Genomic DNA, 20,790 nt, shown 5'->3' on the forward strand with positions numbered 1-20,790 from the left:
CTTCACTCAGGATATTTACCTCCTCAACGTTTTATTCTGGAAGTTTCAGAGTGTGCTGGCTACAATACACAAATGAAAATAAATAGGCTAATCCTGTAATAATTAGGCATGGAATTCTGCTGTCTCCAAGTGGACTCTGCCATCGCAAAGGGCTATCCTCTGAGTAGCACCATAAATTGCTGATTTTACAGGTTTCTGTAAAATTCCTTCTCAGTGCCTAATTGGGCTTTAGGTCTCAAGCTCTAGTAATGAAGGAGAGCAAAACAAATACATAATTTGTCGGTGTGGGGGCCAAACCAAATGAATAATAAAAAAATTCAGTTTGTTTTGAACCAAAACTGATATTTTTGAGATTTTCTTCACCAAAAGTAAAATGAAGGGAAAAAAAGTTTTAGATAACAATTCCCTGAAATGAAAAATTAGAATGAAACAAAGTTTTTTTTGTTTGGTTTCATTTAGTTTTTGGGGTGTTTTTGGATCCAAAATTAAATTTATTCCATTTTTTGTTTTGGGCAGTTTTTATCCTTTTTTATTGTTTTTTAGATTTTTTAAAAAAATAAAGATAGCTAAATATCAAAACGTAATGTTTCAAAATGAAAAGTTAAAATGTTTCTTTTCAAAATGGATTTTCTTTTGGGGAAAAAATATTCCATTTTTTTCTGCTGAAACTATTTGCCAAATTCATAGTTTGTGAATAGTTTCAGTGCCTGGGGAAAAAAATAATTTTTTGGTAAATTTGCTATTCGCTGAATTTTTTTTTTTGCCCAGCTTTATTTATTACTGCATGAAATCTACAGAGGGAACAAAATCCCTTCTTATTGGAACTCAAGTGGGGTCTCTATACTGTGTCAGAGAGAGTCAGAGTCCCAGCTCATGGCTTTGCCTTGTCTTTCATATAAGGCATGAACCCAAAGCCTTGACCATTTGTGGTCATTAAGGATCCCTCACACTTTTCTCAAGTGGAAAAGTCTTAATCATAGAAATGTAGGGCTGGAAGGGACCCCGAGAAGTCAACAAGTCCAACCCTCTGCACTGAAACAGGACCATGTAAATCTAGACTATCCCCGACAGGTGTTTGTCCAACCTCTTCTTAAAAACCTCCAGTGAAGGGGATTCCACGACCTCCCTTGGAAGCCTGTTCCAGAGCTTAACTCCCTTTATAGTTAGAAAGATTTTCCTAATATCTAATGTAAATCTCCCTTGCTGCAGATTAAGCCCATGGCTTCTTGTCCTACCTTCAGTGGACATAGAGAACAATTAATTGATCACCATCCTTATTATAACAGCCTTTAACGTATTTAAAGACTGGTATTACGCCCCCCTCAAGCTTCTTTTCTCAAGACTAAACATGCCCAGTTTTTTAATCTTTCCTCATGTGGCAGGTTTTCTAAACCTTTTATCATTTTTTGTTGCTCTCCTCTGGACTCTCTCCAATTTGTCCACCTCTTTTCTAAAGTGTGGCACCCAGAGTTGGACACTCCAGTACTCCAGCTGAGCTCTCATTAGTGCCAAGTAGAACAGGACAATTATTTCCTGTATCTTACATATAACATGCCTGTTAATACACCCCAGAATGATATTAGTCATTTTTGCAGCTGCATCACATTGTCATTTCTTATTCAATTTGTGATCCCCTATAACCTCCAGATCCCTTTCAGCAGAACTACCATTGAACGAGTTATTCCTCATTTTGTAGTTGTGTATTTGATTTTTCCTTCTTAAGTGAAGTACTTTGTACTTATCTTCATTGAATTTCATCATGTTGAATTCAGAACTTCAAAATTTGTCAAGGTCGTTTTGAATACTAACCATGTCCTCCAAAGTGCTTGCAATCCCTCCAGATTTGGTGCTCATCTGCAGATTATATAAGCATACCCTCCACTCCATTAACCAAGTCATTAATGAAAATATTAATTACTACTGGACCCAGGACTGACTCCTACAGGACGCCACGAGATACGTCCTCCCAGTTTGACAGTGAGCCATAGATAACTACTCTTTGAGTATGGTCTTTCAATCAGTTGTGTACCCACCATATAGTAATTTCCTCTAGACCACATTTCCCTAGTTTGTTTATGAGAATGACATGTGGGACTGTGTCAAAAGCCTTACTAAAATCAAGATCATTGAATCATAGAATCATAGAATATCAGGGTTGGAAGGGACCCCAGAAGGTCATCTAGTCCAACCCCTTGCTCGAAGCAGGACCAATTCCCAGTTAAATCATCCCAGCCAGGGCTTTGTCAAGCCTGACCTTAAAAACCTCTAAGGAAGGAGATTCTACCACCTCCCTAGGTAACGCATTCCAGTGTTTCACCACCCTCTTAGTGAAAAAGTTTTTCCTAATATCCAATCTAAACCTCCCCCACTGCAACTTGAGACCATTACTCCTCGTTCTGTCATCTGCTACCATTGAGAACAGTCTAGAGCCATCCTCTTTGGAACCCCCTTTCAGGTAGTTGAAAGCAACTATCAAATCCCCCCTCATTCTTCTCTTCTGCAGGCTAAACAATCCCAGCTCCCTCAGCCTCTCCTCATAAGTCATGTGTTCCAGTCCCCTAATCATTTTTGTTGCCCTTCGCTGGACTCTCTCCAATTTATCCACATCCTTCTTGAAGTGTGGGGCCCAAAACTGGACACAGTACTCCAGATGAGGCCTCACCAATGTCGAATAGAGGGGAACGATCACGTCCCTCGATCTGCTCGCTATGCCCCTACTTATACATCCCAAAATGCCATTGGCCTTCTTGGCAACAAGGGCACAGTGCTGACTCATATCCAGCTTTTCGTCCACTGTCACCCCTAGGTCCTTTTCCGCAGAACTGCTGCCTAGCCATTCGGTCCCTAGTCTGTAGCTGTGCATTGGGTTCTTCCGTCCTAAGTGCAGGACCCTGCACTTATCCTTATTGAACCTCATCAGATTTCTTTTGGCCCAATCCTCCAATTTGTCTAGGTCTTTCTGTATCCTATCCCTCCCCTCCAGCATATCTACAACTCCTCCCAGTTTAGTATCATCTGCAAATTTACTGAGAGTGCAATCCACACCATCCTCCAGATCATTTATGAAGATATTGAACAAAACCGGCCCCAGGACCGACCCGTGGGGTACTCCACTTGATACCAGCTGCCAACTAGATATGGATATATGACATCTACTGCTTCCTCCCTGTCCACTAAGCCAGTAACCCTGGCAAAGAAGGAAATTAGGTTGATTTGGAATGCTGGCTATTCCTTATAACCCTATTATCATCCAAGTGCTTACAAATTGATTGTTTAACAATTTGTTCCAGTATTTTTCCGGGTATTGAAGTTAGACTGACTGATCTATAATTCCCCGGGTCCTCTTTGTTAATGATAGATACTATGGTTGCCATTTTCCAGTCTTCTAGGAACTTACCAGTCCTCCAGGATTTCTTGAAGATAATGGTTAACAGTTCCAACATTGCTTCAGCAAGTTTCTTAAGTACCCTAGGATGAATGTCATCAGGCCCTGCCAACTTGAATACATTTAACTTATTTAAATATTCTTTAACCTGTTGTCATAAATATAAAGGGAAGTATAAACACCTTTAAAATCCCTCCTGGCCAGAGGAAAAACCCTTTCATCTGTAAAGGGTTAAGAAGCTAGGATAACCTCGCTGGCACCTGACCAAAATGACCAATGAGGAGACAAGATACTTTCAAAAGCTGGGGGAGGGAGAAACAAAGCCTCTCTCTCTCTCTCTCTGTCTGTGTGATGCTTTTGCTGGGGACAGAACAGGAATGGAGTCTTAGAACTTAGTAAGTAATCTAGCTAGATACGCGTTATATTCTGATTTCTTTAAATGGCTGAGAAAATAAGCTGTGCTGAATGGAATGGATATTCCTGTTTTTGTGTCTTTTTGTAACTTAAGGTTTTGCCTAGAGGGATTCTCTATGTTTTAGATCTAATTACCCTGTAAGGTATTTACCATCCTGATTTTACAGAGGTGATTCTTTTACTTTTTCTTCTATTAAAATTCTTCTTTTAAGAAACTGAATGCTTTTTCATTGTTCTTAAGATCCAAGGGTTTGGGTCTGTGTTCACCTATGCAAATTGGTGAGGATTTTTATCAAACCTTCCCCAGGAAAGGGGGTGTAAGATTTGGGAGAATTATGGGGGGGGAAAGACATTTCCAAATGGACTCGTTCCCAGTAACAGGTGTTAGACGTTTGGTGGTGGCAGCGAAAGTCCAAGGGCAAAAGGAAAAATAATTTGTACCTTGGGGAAGGTTTAACCTAAGATGGTAAAAATAAGCATAAGGGGGTTTTCATGCAGGTCCCCACATCTGTACCCTAGAGTTCAGAGTGGGGAAGGAACCTTGATACCTGTTCTTCCCCTATTTTGGCTTGCGTTCCTTATCCCTTGTTAGTATTAATTGTATGTAGTATCTGGTCACCATTACCCTTTCTACTGGAGTCTGAAGGAAAATTAAGGCCTTAAACATTTCAGCTTTCTTGATGTCATCAGTTAGTGGCTCTCCTTCCACACTAAGTGGAGGATCTACACTTGCTTTTGTCTTTCTCTTGCTCCCAATGTATTTATAGAATCTTATTGCCTTTTCTGTCCCTTGCTAGGTGTAAATCATTTTGCGCCTTAGTCTTTCTGATTTTGTTGCTACACATGAGTGCTATTCTTTTGTACTCCTCCTTAGCAATTGGTTCATGTTTCCACTTTTTGTAGGATTCCATTTTGATTTTCAGGTCATTAAAGAGCTCCTGGTGGAGCCATATTGGCCTCTTACCATTCTTCCTATCTTTCCTTCTGTCATAAATATAAAGGGAAAAATAACCACCTTTCTGTATACAGTGCTATAAAATCCCTCCTGGCCAGAGGCAACATCCTGTTACCTGTAAAGGGTTAAGAAGCTCAGCTAACCTGGCTGGCACCTGACCCAAAGGACCAATAAGGGAACAAGATACTTTCAAATCTTGGGGAGGGGGAAGGGGGAAGGCTTTTGTTTACGTGTTTGTTTTCTCTTGGGACTGAGAGAGGCCAGACAGAAATCCATCTTCTCCAACCCCTCCTAATCCAAGTCTCCAATATTGCAACCAATATACGTAAATCAGGCAAGGTGGATTAGTTTATCTTTTGTTTTATGTGAATTTTCCCTGTGTTAAGAGGGAGGTTTATTCACGTTTTCTGTAACTTTAAGGTTTTGCCCAGAGGGGGATCCTCTGTGTTTTGAATCTGAATACCCTGTGAAGTATTTTCCATCCTGATTTTACAGAGGTGATTCTTTTATCTTTTCTTTAATTAAAATTCTTCTTTTAAGAACCTGATTGATTTTTCCATTGTTCTTAAGATCCAAGGGTTTGGGTCTGTGTTCACCTGTACAAATTGGTGAGGATTCTTATCAAGTCTTCCCCAGGAAAGGGGGTGTAGGACTTGGGCGGATATTTTGGGGAAAGACGTCTCCAAGTGGTCTCTTTCCATGTTCTTTGTTTAAAACGCTTGGTGGTGGCAGCATACTGTTCAAGGACAAGGCAAAGTTTGTACCTTGGGGAAGTTTTTAACCTAAGCTGGTAAAAATAAGCTTAGGGGGTCTTACATGCAAGTCCCCACATCTGTACCCTAGAGTTCAGAGTGGGGAAGGAACCCTGACACCTTCGCATCAGGATAGTTTTCAGTTGTCTCTTGAATATTGTCTCTCTGAGAAATTACAAGGTCATTTGAACTTCTTTTTCCCTTAGTTTTCTTCCCATAGGACCTCACCTATCAGTTCTCGCAGTTTGTTAAAATCTGCTTTTTTGAACTCCATTGTCTTTATTCTGCTGCTCTCATGCCTTCTTTTCCTAAGAATCATGAAATCTATCATTTCATGATCACTTTCACCCAAATTGCCTTCCACCTTCAGATTCGTTACCAATTCCTCCCAGTAGGTCAGAATCAATTTAAAATGGCTGTTCCCCGGGTTACTTCCTCCACTTTCTGGAACAAAAAAGTTGTCTCCAATACATTTCAAGAACTCTATCGTCCAGACTGCGTAATGCCATCTTCCCTACCTAAATCGCCTCCTGTAATTTATTAAATCTGTTAAAAGACTTTGCCTTTCCCCGCTCACCAATTTATATTTTTAATCTGAAAAATAAAGGGGGAGGGGAAAAGGATTATTTGGAGAAGGAAGCAATGACAGGTGTAAGGAATGGCTCTAATATATCATGTCCTATTCCCCCTGAGTTGTCAAAAACAACAGTGGTTGAAGATGCTCATTTTAATGATATAAATAAATAAAACAAAGATTAAATTTCTCCTCCGTTGCAGCTGCTGCCCATTTGAACAGTCACACACAGACAAAAAGAAATACAGTTCTTTGCCCTTACATCGCACTTTCTGTTTTAGGAGCCAATCTGCTAGATCAGGGGTTCTCAAACTGTGGGTCAGGACCCCAAAGTGGATAGCAACCCCATTTTAATGGAGTTGCCAAGGCAGGTATTAGACTTGCTGGGGCCTGGGGCCAAAGCTGTGCCCGCCCCCATCCAGGGCGATGGAGCTCTGGCTTCGGCTTTGGCCTTCCCTGCCAGGGCAGCAGGGCTCGGATTTTGGCCCCCCCAGCACAGGGCAGTGGGGCTCAGGTGGGCTCTGGTCCCCTCTTCTGGGGTCACGTAGTAATTTTTGTTGTCAAAAGGGGGTCGCGGTGCAATGAAGTTTGAGAACCCCTGTGTTAGATGAACATTAACGAATTAAGGCTTGACAACATCTGCGAGGTACACAAATGTCCTCATTTTTTCAGATGAGGAAACCGAGGTGCAGGAATACTGACCACTGATTTAAGGTGCTTCAGTTTTTGAAAGCCAAACTTTGGCTTGTTGTGGGTCCTTGGTACTTATGAAAAATAGGCCTAGAGGTGGGCATCCAAAACCACTGATGAGTTTTGAACATTTTGGCCTATGTGCCTTCCTCAAGGCTATACAGGAAATCTGTGGCAAAACTAGAAAAAGAACAATAGTCTCCTAACTAATCTGTGCCTAACCGTAAGACCATCCTTCCTGGATCTTCTTCCTCATGCCCTATTTGATTACCAAGGATAAATCCTCACTCATCCTCCTTCCTGTTCTTCCCCTCTCATGGAGGCCTCTCATCACTGTTTGAAGCACAGTACTGTGAACCAGGTATTTGTCTTAGTGAACAATGAATGACCCATCGTGTGCATTAAAAAAAAAAAAACAGTAAAAAGAAATTAGAGCTGATCGTCCTCACTTTGACACTGCACTTATTTACAGCCGTTTGGCTCTGTTGACTTCAGTGGTGTTACTCCTGACTTGTGAGTGAGAGAAGATCCTAACCAGAGAGAATTTTTTCTTCTTTGTAAAACAGACATAATTTAAGATCCTACCAAAAAAGGCTTAGTAAACTTTATGTAACATTTGAAACCAGAGTCACATCTATACAGAACAGTCCAATTTCCTGTTACAATGCCATACACAGATATCAGACAAACACTTCCCCTGTTCAATTAAAACATGAGGAATGCAGGCCAGCCTACAGATTTAATCTGCCAACAGGCACCATACCTTGCAAATCTCTGATAATCCTCTGTAGCTGGCTTTCTCCACTAGTTGCTGCCATCATGAAAACCAAAGGAGATGCAAGCCCACGCTGTTAAACTCTTCACCCAGCTAGACAAAAAAAAGCAGAGTTCACATCCTTGATGACCATTCAGTTGGAGGAGATTAGTTTCCTTTGTGGCATCTGCAATTCTAAAGAAGAAAATCTATTTATATATAATCTGGTACAAACAGCACATGTGCACACGCGTACACACACACACACACACACACTAACACATACACTGACTTAACTGTGGTGCTTTGGATTTTTAAATCACATTTAATAATGTTTCCATAGTGAGGTTTTTTCCTAATAACCCCGTTGTACTATTTTCTTTTTAATTTAACCTTCCCTGTCTCCCCTTTTCAAATTTAGCAAAATCAATTTTGACAAATTTTCATTCCCCCATTGGAGCTATGACACAAGCTAGTTTCACTGTCTAGTCCAAGCTAGGATTCTATATAGTTAATCCTTTGATCCTGAGTGAAGTTCTGATAACGCGAGAGCGTTCCAACAGGAGCTCTATGCAGTACCTTTTCTATATGGAACACAGAACAGTGTTACAAGCACATTTCCTTCACTCCAGAAAGCAGCAACCTTACTAGCCAGAGTACCAAGAACGAACCTTAGCGTCCTAGAATGAGTATGGTCTAATTGTCTCCTCTGGGATCGGCGGATATTCCCATTCTGATTTGGTCAATTCACTGTTTTACTTGAGTCATAAACCTCCAGATTATTTTCAAAACAGCCTGGTCTCCTCCCTCTTCTTAATACTCACAGTTTCCAGTACCACATTATTTTAAGGTATGTTACAGCACCCCTAGCTAGTACACTACTGTAGTTAGGGCCTATGGGGGGTTCCTATTCAGTTTTCAGCTCCAGTCACAACGGCAAGTTAATTCATAATAAATAATAATAATAGACAACCTTTGAGTAGCACTTCTCATTCACAGATTTCAAAATATTTTATAAAGATGGATAAACATTCAGAGCCAAATTCTCAAGTGCTCGATGCTCAGAATTGGGGGCAAATTTTCAAAAGAGCTCATCTCCCACTGAGGCACCTAATAAGGGGCAGATTTTCAAAAGCTCTGGGCACCCAGCAGCTCCTGTTGTGACACTTCTGGCCAGATTTTGAAAAGAGCTCAACACTCAAAATGCTGAGTCTGTTGAAAATCTGGCCCCACTTGTATATGTTTTAATACAAATATAACTGTTGGGTTATTTTATGTAACTGCGATAATCACAGTCTTTTCAAGCACTGGTGTGAGAAGATTAAATAGCTGCACACATCTCTTCCATTCTTTATATAACTATACAGACATACTCCAGTGGGTTTTGGGGAGAGACCAGATGAGTCATAGAGGTGACACTTTAAAACTTATGTGCCCACGTGCTGCTTTGCTGTGTACCTGTCACAACCAATCCTTGGCCTTTTTGACACAAAGTAAAAGTAATTAAAATAAACCTTAGCAAAGAGAGTGACAGACAAATAAATAAAAGGCTAAAATTGTTCTCTCAAGTGCACGACTCTTAATACCCAAATTTAGTCAATGTGCTGTTTTCCACTGCCATGCTTTGATGTCTATTGGTCGTGTTATTAGGCTGGGCTAGATCTCCCTGTCCTACGGAGCACACTTGTTTCTCTGAAGTCCCCAGCATTCACTTGCTGCTATATAAAAATTCAATAATAAATAATAATAATAATAATAATATTCAGAATACACATATACCTTTGCTATTTAAAAGCAGCCCTTGTTCTGAAGGCAACACACTGGATACAATGCCAACAATCAAAAAACAGAGTGAACTCTTCAGCGTGTGTGAATTGGAACAGTTGCACTGATGGAGCTATACCAATTGACACCTGTTGAGATTCTGGAACACCAGGTCTAATTCTGATGTCACACTGGTCATAAGCAGGAGTATCTCCATTGAATTCACTGGAGTAACACCAGCAAAAATCAATGCAAGATCGACCAGAACCAACTCCCCTGCTTTCTTTTGATACTGTATCTTTAGCCTCATGGTGTAATGATTCCTACCTTAATTCTGCTTAGGGGTTGCATACAATAACATCTCCATGTTTCTTGGTCACTGGTTGAGTTTGGTTATGGTCAACAAGATGATAAAGCATCCTGCATTAGAGAAGTTATCCCATATAATATAACAAACACAGCACCCTCCCCACTTCACCAGGCCACTTTACAGTTATGGTGCTGGGGCAGAAGGTGCTGCTGTGGGTGGTAAGTGCCCCCCTGGCAGGTTAGTATAGGGCACCCATTGAATTGGGAGGTTACATCCAGCCTTGGCACTGAGCACCCTTCTCGATTTCCCAGAGCAGCCACTGAATAAAAAGGGATGATCCTAGGAAAACCTGGACAGGTGGCGACCCTAGTCCCCACTCCTGCTGCTATGCAGGGACCAGGCAAAATCACAATCTCTGAGCTCGGGAAGCACAAAGGCCACATGAGACCATCATCTATAGCAGCACAAACCTCTGCAAAAAAGGTGCAGAGTGGAGGGTTTACATTATGACCGAGCACCCTCTACTGTGCAACAGCCCGGCAGGGGACAGCATACACTGAAATCTGTAATAGCGTAGCACCGTGGTGGCACTCAGTTGCGCTGAGTGGAGCTCCGGGAGGCATTGTACCTGTCATACTCCTGGCTCACCACCTCTCAGAGTCTGATCTGTGCAGAGAGGCCTCTGCAGGATTGGAGGAAGATGTTGTGGAGATATGTCTGGGTTCTGGGTCTCTGCTGCTCACAGACGCAGTGGGGATGATTCAACCCTGGCAGCTTTTGCAAGGAAAGACTGTACTTAAATTGCTTCTGCCTCGTTCCGCAATCTATAACATGGGGATAAATAGCACTTCTCTACCACAATGGGATGTTCTGAGAATATATACACTAAAGACTGTGAAGCACCCAGTGGGCCATCAAAGCATCTATGAGAGATTTAAAGGTCAGAAGGACCTTTATGATCGTCTAGACTGGTCTTCTGCATTACACAGGCTATAGTATTTCATCCAGAGTCTCACATCTTATTGTTTAGGATACAACCCACCCCACCTCTGTCTTGTTGCAAAAGTGTAAAATTATATGAAATGGGATCGGTGAAATATTAATAGATCATAACTTAATTATACAGCACACCCACACAACCTGCTTTGGTCACTTCAGCATTTATGCAAAACTCTGAGCTAGCTCCTCTCTAATGACACTGACGTTAATAGAAATCAATGGAACGACACCCATTTATACCAGCTGAAAAACTGGCACGTGATTTTCAAAGAGGGAGGTAAAGAAACTCATTGCTCTCTCCATACACTCACGTGGCATTGTCCAATGAGTCTGGGAGGAGGCCACATTTCTTGTCATCCCTTTTGAAATACGAGTGTGTGGGTGATTAAATCTGCTTTGTAGAGCAGAAGAGCTGTGAGATTAAATGGGGAAACAGATGGGCATCAGCCCAGACTCATCCACTGGAGAGAAGAAAGATTTACCCAAAGGAGAATTAAACAAAATAACAAAGAAAAGCAATGATTATAGGTCACTTAGAGTTTAACTGCACAGTAGCTATGGAAATTCACAGTATATTTTTTATGGGAAAACCACGCTCTGAAGACAGCTCCTTTATTCTCCTTCTCCCCAAATACCTCCCGCAAAAGATCAATGACATGATAGATAGTTAGCTACATAAATTATACAGGAGGGAGCGCTTTCATTACATAATACTGTTAAACCCCTTGGACAAAATTCATTGCTCGGGTATCCACTGAGGTGTCTTAGGCTAACGTTATTACATAGTCTATGCCTTGGGCATAGAGCAGCACAGGCGCCGGGGTACCTCGCCACACATTCCTTGCCAATATAATATGACCTTTAAGTATTCAACACCTGGTTACGATAGCACCCTGTATGAAAACCATGGGTAAGTGAAGATACGCTAGGGCCCAATCCTACAACCCTTACTGCTGTAGTCCCATTGATTTTAAAGGTCCTGCCCCCTTGAAGAAAGTGAGCAAGGTTTGTCCCATAATAGAAGACAGTGACCGCTAACTGCAAAGCGCACTTTTGGAGGGTGACACAAGAAATCTAGCGACTGTTGCATAAATACACTAACAGCAGGCATGCATGAGTGAGCTACTAGAAATGCAGAAGAGTCACTGACCAGAAACCTCACTGCAATACTAAAGAATTAAAAAACTTTTGACATTCTATAACCTTCAGAAAGACTTTAACTTTTAAAAAAAAGTATTAAATATTTACACTGACACTACAAGAAGCATACAGTTCCAATGTATATTTCTGATATCCTGCCTCAGTTTGTATAGTATCATGACTGGTACGTTACTGGCTCATTTAGCTGCTATACTCACAAAAACTAATGACTGCTGTTTGCTGTGATTAAGAATTTGAGTAATATATAGAGAGTAACATAACCCCTTTCACAGAAACATTTAAAAGGCCATTGTGCTTTATCATCACATCTTCTTGAACAAAGTTATAAACCTATGTGAGAAAATACCTACCCTCAATAGGACACATTCCGAATGAGAGGCAGCCTTAAGTCTGAATGTCAATGAAGAATTCCCAGAGCCTTAAAGTGTGGTTCCACTCTGAGAAGTGAAATATACCTTCTTACTGAACAAATCTTCTCCCGCTGTATTTCAGTCACTTGTATCTGCTAATCACAGTTATAAAAATAAGTTTTCAGTACTTTTCATGCTGGTTTAATATTTCATAGGCAAACCTGCTATGAGAGGGTGAGCTGAAGACCATTCTGGATTTTGCATACATCCTCCCCCTCCTGCCCTCTTATTCTAGGGCTCAGGTAGTATCACTGTCATAAATATAAAGGGAAGGGAAACCACCTTTCTGTATACAGTGCTATAAAATCCGTTGGCCAGAGGCAAAATCCTTTCACCTGTAAAGGGTTAAGAAGCTAAGGTAACCTCCTGGCACCTGACCCAAAATGGCCAATGAGGGGACAAGATTCTTTCAAATCTGGAGGGGGGGGAACAAAGGGTTTGGGCTGTCTGTGCAATGCTTTTGCCGGGAACAGATCACGAATGCAAGCCTTACAACTCCTGTAAAGTTAGTAAGTAATCTAGCTAGAAAATGTGTTAGATTTTCTTTTGTTTAATGGCCTGTAAAATAAGCTGCTCTGGAGGGAATGTATATTACTATTTTTGTGTCTTTTTGCAATTTAAGGTTTTGCCTAGAGGGATTCTCTATGTTTTGAATCTGATTACCCTGTAAGGTATTTACCATCCTGATTTTACAGAGGTGATTCTTTTACCTTTTCTTTAATTAAAATTCTTCTTTTAAGAACCTGATTGATTTTTCCATTGTTTTTAAGATCCAAGGGTTTGGGTCTGCTTTCACCTGTACCAATTGGTGAGGATATTATTATCAAGCCTTCCTCAGGAAAGAGGGTGTAGGGCTTGGGGGGATATTTTGGGGAAAGATGTCTCCCAGTGGTCTCTTTCCCTGTTCTTTGTTTAGAACGCTTGGTGGTGGCACCATACTGTTCAAGGACAAGGCAAAGTTCTTAAGATCCAAGGGTTTGGGTCTGCGTTCACCTGTACCAATTGGTGAGGATATTATCATCAAGCCTTCCTCAGGAAAGAGGGTGTAGGGCTTGGGGGGATATTTTGGGGAAAGAGTCTCCAAGTGGTCTCTTTCCCTGTTCTTTGTTTAGAACGCTTGGTGGTGTTCAAGGACAAGGCAAAGTTTGTACCTTGGGGAAGTTTTAACCTAAGCTGGTAAGAATACGCTTAGGGGGTCTTTCATGCTGGTCCCCACATCTGTACCCTAGAGTTTGGAGTGGGGAGGGAAACTTGGCAATCACTTATTTTATTTAAAAAGAAAAAAAAAAGATTTTGTAGAAAAATTGAACACATAAAAATCATGGCAAGCGAAATACCATAGCACAGGGGTGGCCAATCTGTGACCCTGGAGCCACTCACGGCTCTTCAGAAGTTAATATGCAGCTCCTTGTATAGGCACTGACTCCGGGGCTGGAGCTACAGGCGCCAACTTTCCAGTGTGCCAAGGGGTGCTCACTGCTCAACCCCCTGCTCTGCCCCAGGCCCCGCCCCCACTTCACCCCTTCCCGCCCCCTCCCGTGAGCCTGCTATGCCCTCGCTCCTCCCCCTCCCCCTCCCCTGCACGCCACGAAACAGCTGATTGGGAGGGAGCGGGAGGCACTGATCGGCGGGGCTGCCGATGGGCGAGAGGCGCTGGGAACAGGGGTGGGGGAGCTGCTGACATATTACTGTGGCTCTTTGGCAATGTACATTGGTAAATTCTGGCTCCTTCTCAGGCTCAGGTTGCCCACCCCTGCCAAAGGATATCAACACATGGTAACCAGATGAAGTATGCAAAAGTATAATTGTTATATAAAATCTTGGTAGAGGAATAGTAAGGTAATACCTTAGAACACTTTACATCTATTCTATTGGCCAGGATCTTGCATTCTAGGGAGAGCAGACACTTTGCAGAATAAGAAAACCACACAATTACATGATATAGTATAAACAATGAGGAGTCCTTGTGGCACCTTAGAGACTAACACATGTATTTAGGCATAAGCTTTCGTGGGTTAAAACCCACTTCATCAGATGCTTGGAGTGGAAAACACAGTAGAAGGTATATATACAGAGTACATGAAAAGATGGGAGTTGCCAGACCATGGTGGGGGGGGGTCAGTGCTAATGAGACAATTAACAGTAGAATACCAAGAGAGGAAAAATTACTTTTGTAGTGGTAATGAGGACGGCCCATTTTAAACAGTTGACAAGAAGGTGTGAGTAACAGTAGGAGGAAATTAGTTTTTGTAATGTCCCATCCACTCCCAGTCTTTATTCAGGCCTAATTTGATGGTGTCCAGTTCGCAAATTAATTCTGCAGTTTCTCGTTGGAGTCTGTTTGTGAATTTTTGCTGTTGAAGAATTGCCACTTTTAAGTCCGTTACTGAGTGACCAGAGAGATTGGCCAAACCGGACAGTCTCTACCCAAAAGAATAAATGGACATAAACCTGACATCAGGAATTATAACTAATTAAAAAACCAGTAGGAGAACACTTCAGTCTCCCTGATACCACACGAATGGATCTACTCCAGCATGAGTGCTGTGTCTCAGCAAGATCAATGAGATTTTGCATAATATCTAACCATGCATCCATCCACAGTATACATTTTTCCATTTTAAATGCTCCAATATAAAAATGTATGTAAACTACCTAACGTGCCTGCACAGAAGACTGGGGTTTTTTTTCCCACGTAAGTTGAGGATTTTTTGTTTTTAAACAAAAGGTAAAGTACAACTGATTCAACAAGAATTAGGTGGGATGTAGTCTGTTATAAGACAATTTTTTAACATTCAGTGGGGGAGTGAAGTGGCAGGAAGGGCATGTGAAGCATAGAAAAAAAAATGAACCCATTTTTACTCAGCAACACTGGAACAAACAGGCCGGACACTCAAACGAAGATGCAGGTTAAAAGCTCTCCCATCAAAAAACAAACAGAACAGAGTTGATGCACTAGAAGGATGCTGCCATGATTTGGGGGTGCAGTGTTTTGCCCGTAATGCTCTTCGCACCAACAATGCTGAGGTGTAATGACCATTTCACGCAAACGGGGAGGCAAAGATGGACATGTGCTTATCTCACAAGGAGAGCACTGTTTCATAGGAGATATCACTATGAGAGAGATTGCACACTTGAGGAAGTAGTCAGTTAAAAGAGAAGAGGGCTCTTTTGCTGAAAGAAAATACAGTGATATCACTCTTAGCATACTTATCTGACCTTGTCTCTTCTGAGATGCCACCCCTGTTACTCTCCCAATGATGTAACCTCAACACCTTATTCATCCACTTCTCTAACCACCGTCTCTACACCTTTTTCTGCACCACCCCCTTTGCATAGAAGCCTTCCAGAGCTGCTGCTGCGCAAGGCCCTTTCCTTCTCCTCATTCCTCCTTCAGACCCACCTCTACCTGCATGTCAAGTCAAAGACATTTACCTACAAAAAATTGAATGATTTTCTCTTTATACTTCCATGTGCGCAAACCTTTGCTGAGTAACTATGTAATCTCATTGCTGGAAAACCTGCTCTTCCTCCCTTTTCTTCCGGCATGTGTTCTGATACCTCCTTCATCGAGTCATGTCTGAAATCAGCTTGCAAGCTCCCAAAGGAGGTGCGATTCCCTGCACAAGTGGAAGTGCACATGCTAGCTCTGCTCGAGCTAGCACCTAAAAATAGCAGTGTAGCCACAGCAACACAGACGGAGGCTCAGGCTAGTCACCTGAGTATATATCCAGAGGGTCAAGCAGACAGCCAGAGCCACTGCCCATACCACTGCAGCCACATAACTATTTTTAGCACACTAGCTTGAGCAGAGCTAGCATGTGTCTATCTACCCGTGCTGGGAATCACACATCCCAGCTGCTGTGTAGATATACCCCAATGCAGGAACCACGTCCCTGGAGCTATTCTAGTGATGGAGGCAATAAAGATAACTAACTAGAAAGATAAAGTATACAGCCTACATTTTTAAAGTGCCTAGTGATTTGGGGTGCCCAACCTGAAACAACCTGGGGGAGGGATAGCTCAGCGGTTTGAGCATTGGCCTGCTAAACCCAGGTTTGTGAGTTCAATCCTTGAAGGGGCCATTTAGGGATCTGGGGCAAAAATTGGGGATTGGTCCTTCTTTGAGCAGGGGGTTGGACTAGATGACCTCCTGAGGTCCCTTCCAACCCTGGTATTTTATGATTAAAGGGGACTGATTTCTAGAGGGCAGGTCCTCATCACCTACTGAAAAATCAGGCCCCTTTTAAGTGTGTAAAGTAGGGCTTCAAAAAAATGGAGACACCCAAAATCATTAGTCACTTTTGAGATTTTGGGCCTATTCTCTTGTGTGAGGAACCTCACGTACTTTTGGATATTTTAATACAACATAAGTGCTAATAAATATTAATAACCATTGCCTCTATTTAGGAGAACTGTCCTTATTATGTTTTTTACCCAAATATATCCTCTGTCCACATGCTGTCCACCGAAAATCTCTTGTGATCCAGTGAATTTCAGTGGTACTAAAAGGGGGTGGGCGTATCCCTATTTACAGTTTTCAAATATTGGCAGATGAGTTCTTAGAAATGTCAGCATGCAGCTTTATATCACCTATACCACCAGGATTATGGCAGCGGGCAGGACATTATGGGCCCTCGCCCTTACTCTATACAAAACTCCCAATGGAATCAGTACCAAACGATAGTGAAAATATCACAGATTTGGACCCTGCATGTGGAAACCACTGCAGAGTATGAGTGGGGCAGGTAGAAGGCAATTGAATTAAATCAAGAACGGACAGATATGCAGAGAAAACCAGAACTGTTCCCACTGAGTGAACCATGCCATCGCAAGAGCTAGGGGATGAGCACCCCTCATGTTCTTCTTTCACCTCTCCACAGCTCCATCGGTTTGAGGTGATGCCTCAGGAAGTACTGACTGAGTTCTACTACAGTACCCTGTTTTACTGTAGCGGGCCTGTTTTGGCCCTCCATTTTGTTTGTTTGGGTTGCAAAATTAAGAACTTTAAAAAGCAATTTGGCTATGGGATCTCTACAAGCACGATCCTTTTTGAACAGACAGACACATACATAATAGAAGCCTGTATTAAGCCAGCCTGATCCTGTTGTTCAATGTGATACTGATCCAGTTTGTCAGCTGTCAAAAGGGAAGTTGCTTTTGGTAAACTAAGCAGGCTCGGTTGCTGCCGCTGCAGCATGGCATTGCATATCCCTTGCACTTTGCAGCAATAAGTGACGTTACCATGGTGCTTATACACTGCGGTGACTGGCATTCTATAAGTACCTTAGATTAGACAGATGGCAACCACAGCATATAGCAATGGCTGAAAAGATTAAATCAAAGACTATAAGACGCAAGATAAGATTGTGGGTGCAGCAAAAGCTTGCAAACACTGTTCCAGCTGAACAAATCATATTAGAGACCCTCATTTAGCAACCAAATTTTAGATTTCAGAGTAGCAGCCGTGTTAGTCTGTATCCACAAAAAGAACAGGAGTACTTGTGGCACCTTAGAGATTAACAAATTTATTAGAGCATAAGCTTTTGTGGGCTACATCCCACTTCAAACACCCCCCCCCCCGCCCTGTCCTGAGTTTTGCTATTCCTTTTTTTGTTATATTTTGAAAAAAATGTGGTGATTTAAATTATTCATCTGCAGGTTTTGCAGCCTAAAACAGCTGAGTTAGTGCACGAGACCCTAAAAATAAAAATTGACTACTAACAAAAGTGGAACTGCGAGAACTAGTCTATTTTCATTGTCCAAGAAAGGAGAAATGTAAAAAGTAAATAATAGTGAAAATTACACTGGATTTGAAAAATTCTCTCCATTTTAATCAACTAAGGAGTATTAGTTGATAAAGGCTAGGAGGGTCATAAAATTTTACCCAACAATGTCCCCTTAAAAAGATACTGTCAGCTTAAAAAATCTAATAAAAAAAATTACTCAAGTTACAAGTAGTTTTAGGTACTACCTTGCCCTGGAGTTTTACCATCACATTTGCTTGCATTTTTAATAGACTCCTCTCCTGAGTTGCTGTGGTAGGCCCTGATCCTGAATATACTTCTGTATGCAAGTAAGACTTTACACTATGGGCCAGATTCCCATTTACATTAAGGCCTCTTTATACACCTCTCAGGCAATGTAGATGTATTACACCCACTTTAAGGCCACTTTACACTGTCAGAATGGTTTATAAAGGGGCTTCTGTATAAATAAGATTCAGGTTTCATGGCTAACTGACTGGAGGAAAATATGCATTTGACAGCACTGAGTCTATGGTTGATTTCACAAAGTAAACCAACTGAAACATTTGAAATATATTTTTTCTCTAATCTTTTTTCAGTCATAGGAATCTTATTTAACAACAGTAAATAATTTTTTTTCATAACAGAACTATGATTTTTTTTAAGTGAAGGTGCCCCTTTAAGGATCTCTGGAAAACTGCAAGAAGGACATCTGGTACACAGTAATACATTTGTGTAATTAAACATTGTTCTTAAATCTGTTAAACTATAAATGCCCCCTTCAAGAGAGTTTATCTTCTCTGCTGCATATTCCATTTATGTACATGCAGAACTAAAAAACACACCTACAGTACAATTCACCAGGACCTGTGATGTTATATGGACAACATAAATTCAATTTTTGTGCACTGAAAGTTAATCACAATCTGTGGTGGTGAACTGATGGGTGGGATCAGAGTTGAAGAACTCAAGTATCCACTCTTTGTGCTCCTGAATAAGAAACATAGGGCCTGATATTCCAGATTTATACCAGTTTGAAAGGAGTAACTCGAAGACAGTCAATGGAGTTACAAGCCTGTTAAAACAGTGTGAGAGGAGAAAAGTGCAATGGATTCACCAGCCCTTTCTCCTTTTCTTATATGCAGCATTACTCCACCACATGCCGGCTGGCCAGAACAGAGTCTCTCTAGTCAAGAAGAATGCAAAGTGCATGCCAATAAAAACAGATCATAATTTCATAAACAAAAGTGATAGCTTTATACCTGTCTAACAGGTATGTGCAACAGGGTAAACAATAGTGGGAGTGCTGCACCTAAATCCTCAGACATTCTGGAGCGAGACCAGGCTGGCTTTGTGCAGACAAAATCCTCACTGTCAGCAGTAGATTTGCCTACACAAGGACTTCTGTGAATATTTAGGTCAGCATTTCATAAGTCGGGGGGGGGGGAGGGGAGGATTCGTGTGCACATTTTCTACAAAATGTCCAAACAACATTGCTCCTCCAGAAAATTTGCAGAACTCTCCTCTAATGAGAAGATTATGAACAATCAAAGACAAGTTTACACTTTGGAGAAACACAGAACTTTTTCACAATTCTATTCGGGAGAAAGAGAGACATTGTTATTATTTCTGATGTCTATAGCATTTCACAGGCATGTAAAAACACTTCCCTGCCGTAAAGATCTTCCAATCCAAATATCGGTTACAATACTGGACTACTACAGAGAACGCCTCACACCGGGACGGAAAGAGAGCAAGACACCTCCGTGTGAACAAGGGGACCGAGAGGGAGACAGAAGCGGCAGCAAAGGAGAGTTGGTAGTGACAGAAGAATGATGACGGGAGGAAGGCAGGGGAAAGAAAGCTTGAGAGCTTTGACGTAGCATCCCGCATATTGCATGCTAATGGCCTGGGTGGCGTTTATTCTGCTTCCTGAAAAGATTTAAACCCGGCATGAAAAACGACTGTCAGCTGCTCCCCCAGCTGTTTGTTGTTGGCTGGCTACGGAGGGAGGAATCTACCTGTTACACCACACGCTGGAAACTTGCTGGGAAACAGTCTCACACCCTTGCCAACTTGTGAGAGTCACAAGTGGGGAGGAGCGGGGAGGGAGAAGAGAGAGAGAGAGCAGGGCGCTGAAGGGAGCAGTGAAACCGACAGGGCCGGGAGAGAGTGTTTGGGAAGTTGCAGAGCGGGCGGCAGAGGGGCAAAGTTTTGCGGAATTGAAGGCATGCCCTTCACACACAGGGGCTCCGGCATGTGCACTCCAGGGGGTGGGGAGGGGTGTCTGCCTACACAAGGCAACAGCAACACACACACGCACAGCACGTCGGAAAGAGCCCCCCAGCAGCCAAGTGACCAAGTCAAAACAGAATGCAGTGACTGCTCCTGTCCCACAGAACGTAACCTGCAGAACTGAGCCTGCCTGGCCCTGCCAGCCCCTCTCCTGCCAGGCCCTGCCTCGCGCCCCCCAGCCAGGCCACTACCCGCGTGCGGGGGGGGGCACTCTGTTTACACAGGGGAAAATAAGTATAGTCCACAGAGGGGAGAAAGTACATTACCTCCGCCTGGGCAGCCATTACATTGGAATACACTGAGGAGGTTTCACTACAACTCCCATGATTCCTCTGGCCTACATCTCCCATGAGTCCCTTGTCCCTCTTTAACCCTTTAATTGCACGGAGTAACAACAATGGTAATTTTCACTCCATGCATCTGAAGCAGGGGGGTTTTTTTTACCCACAGACGCTTATGCCCAAATACATCTGTTGGTCTTTAAGGTGCCACCGGACTCCTTGTTGTGTTTTGTTTTTTAACAATAGTGATAATCCCTACCTCTTATCTGATACAGTACTTTTTATCTGCAGCTCTGGAA

General features: G+C 42.2%; 1 protein-coding gene across 7 annotated transcripts in view; it reads right to left on the reverse strand.

Annotated features, from left to right (window-relative positions):
* FYCO1 (FYVE and coiled-coil domain autophagy adaptor 1) overlaps positions 1-20,535 on the reverse strand; it is an 84,856-nt gene extending 64,321 nt beyond the window's left edge. For 3 of the 7 annotated variants that reach the window (XM_073333171.1, XM_073333166.1, XM_073333173.1), the window contains exons 1-3: positions 20,477-20,535; positions 12,109-12,263; positions 7,534-7,719 (exon numbers count right to left, since the gene is read on the reverse strand). In XM_073333171.1, coding sequence (XP_073189272.1) covers positions 7,534-7,591 — 58 coding nt within the window. In that variant the 5' untranslated portion in view covers positions 7,592-7,719; positions 12,109-12,263; positions 20,477-20,535. The remainder of the gene's footprint in view (positions 1-7,533; positions 7,720-12,108; positions 12,264-20,476) is intronic. The other 4 variants (XM_073333169.1, XM_073333167.1, XM_073333170.1 and 1 more) reach the window with 4 other exon arrangements.
* Between the last annotated feature and the right edge of the window lie 255 nt (positions 20,536-20,790).

This window comes from Lepidochelys kempii, chromosome 2 (genome assembly GCF_965140265.1).
Source record: "Lepidochelys kempii isolate rLepKem1 chromosome 2, rLepKem1.hap2, whole genome shotgun sequence".
Classification (NCBI taxonomy): domain Eukaryota; kingdom Metazoa; phylum Chordata; order Testudines; family Cheloniidae; genus Lepidochelys; species Lepidochelys kempii.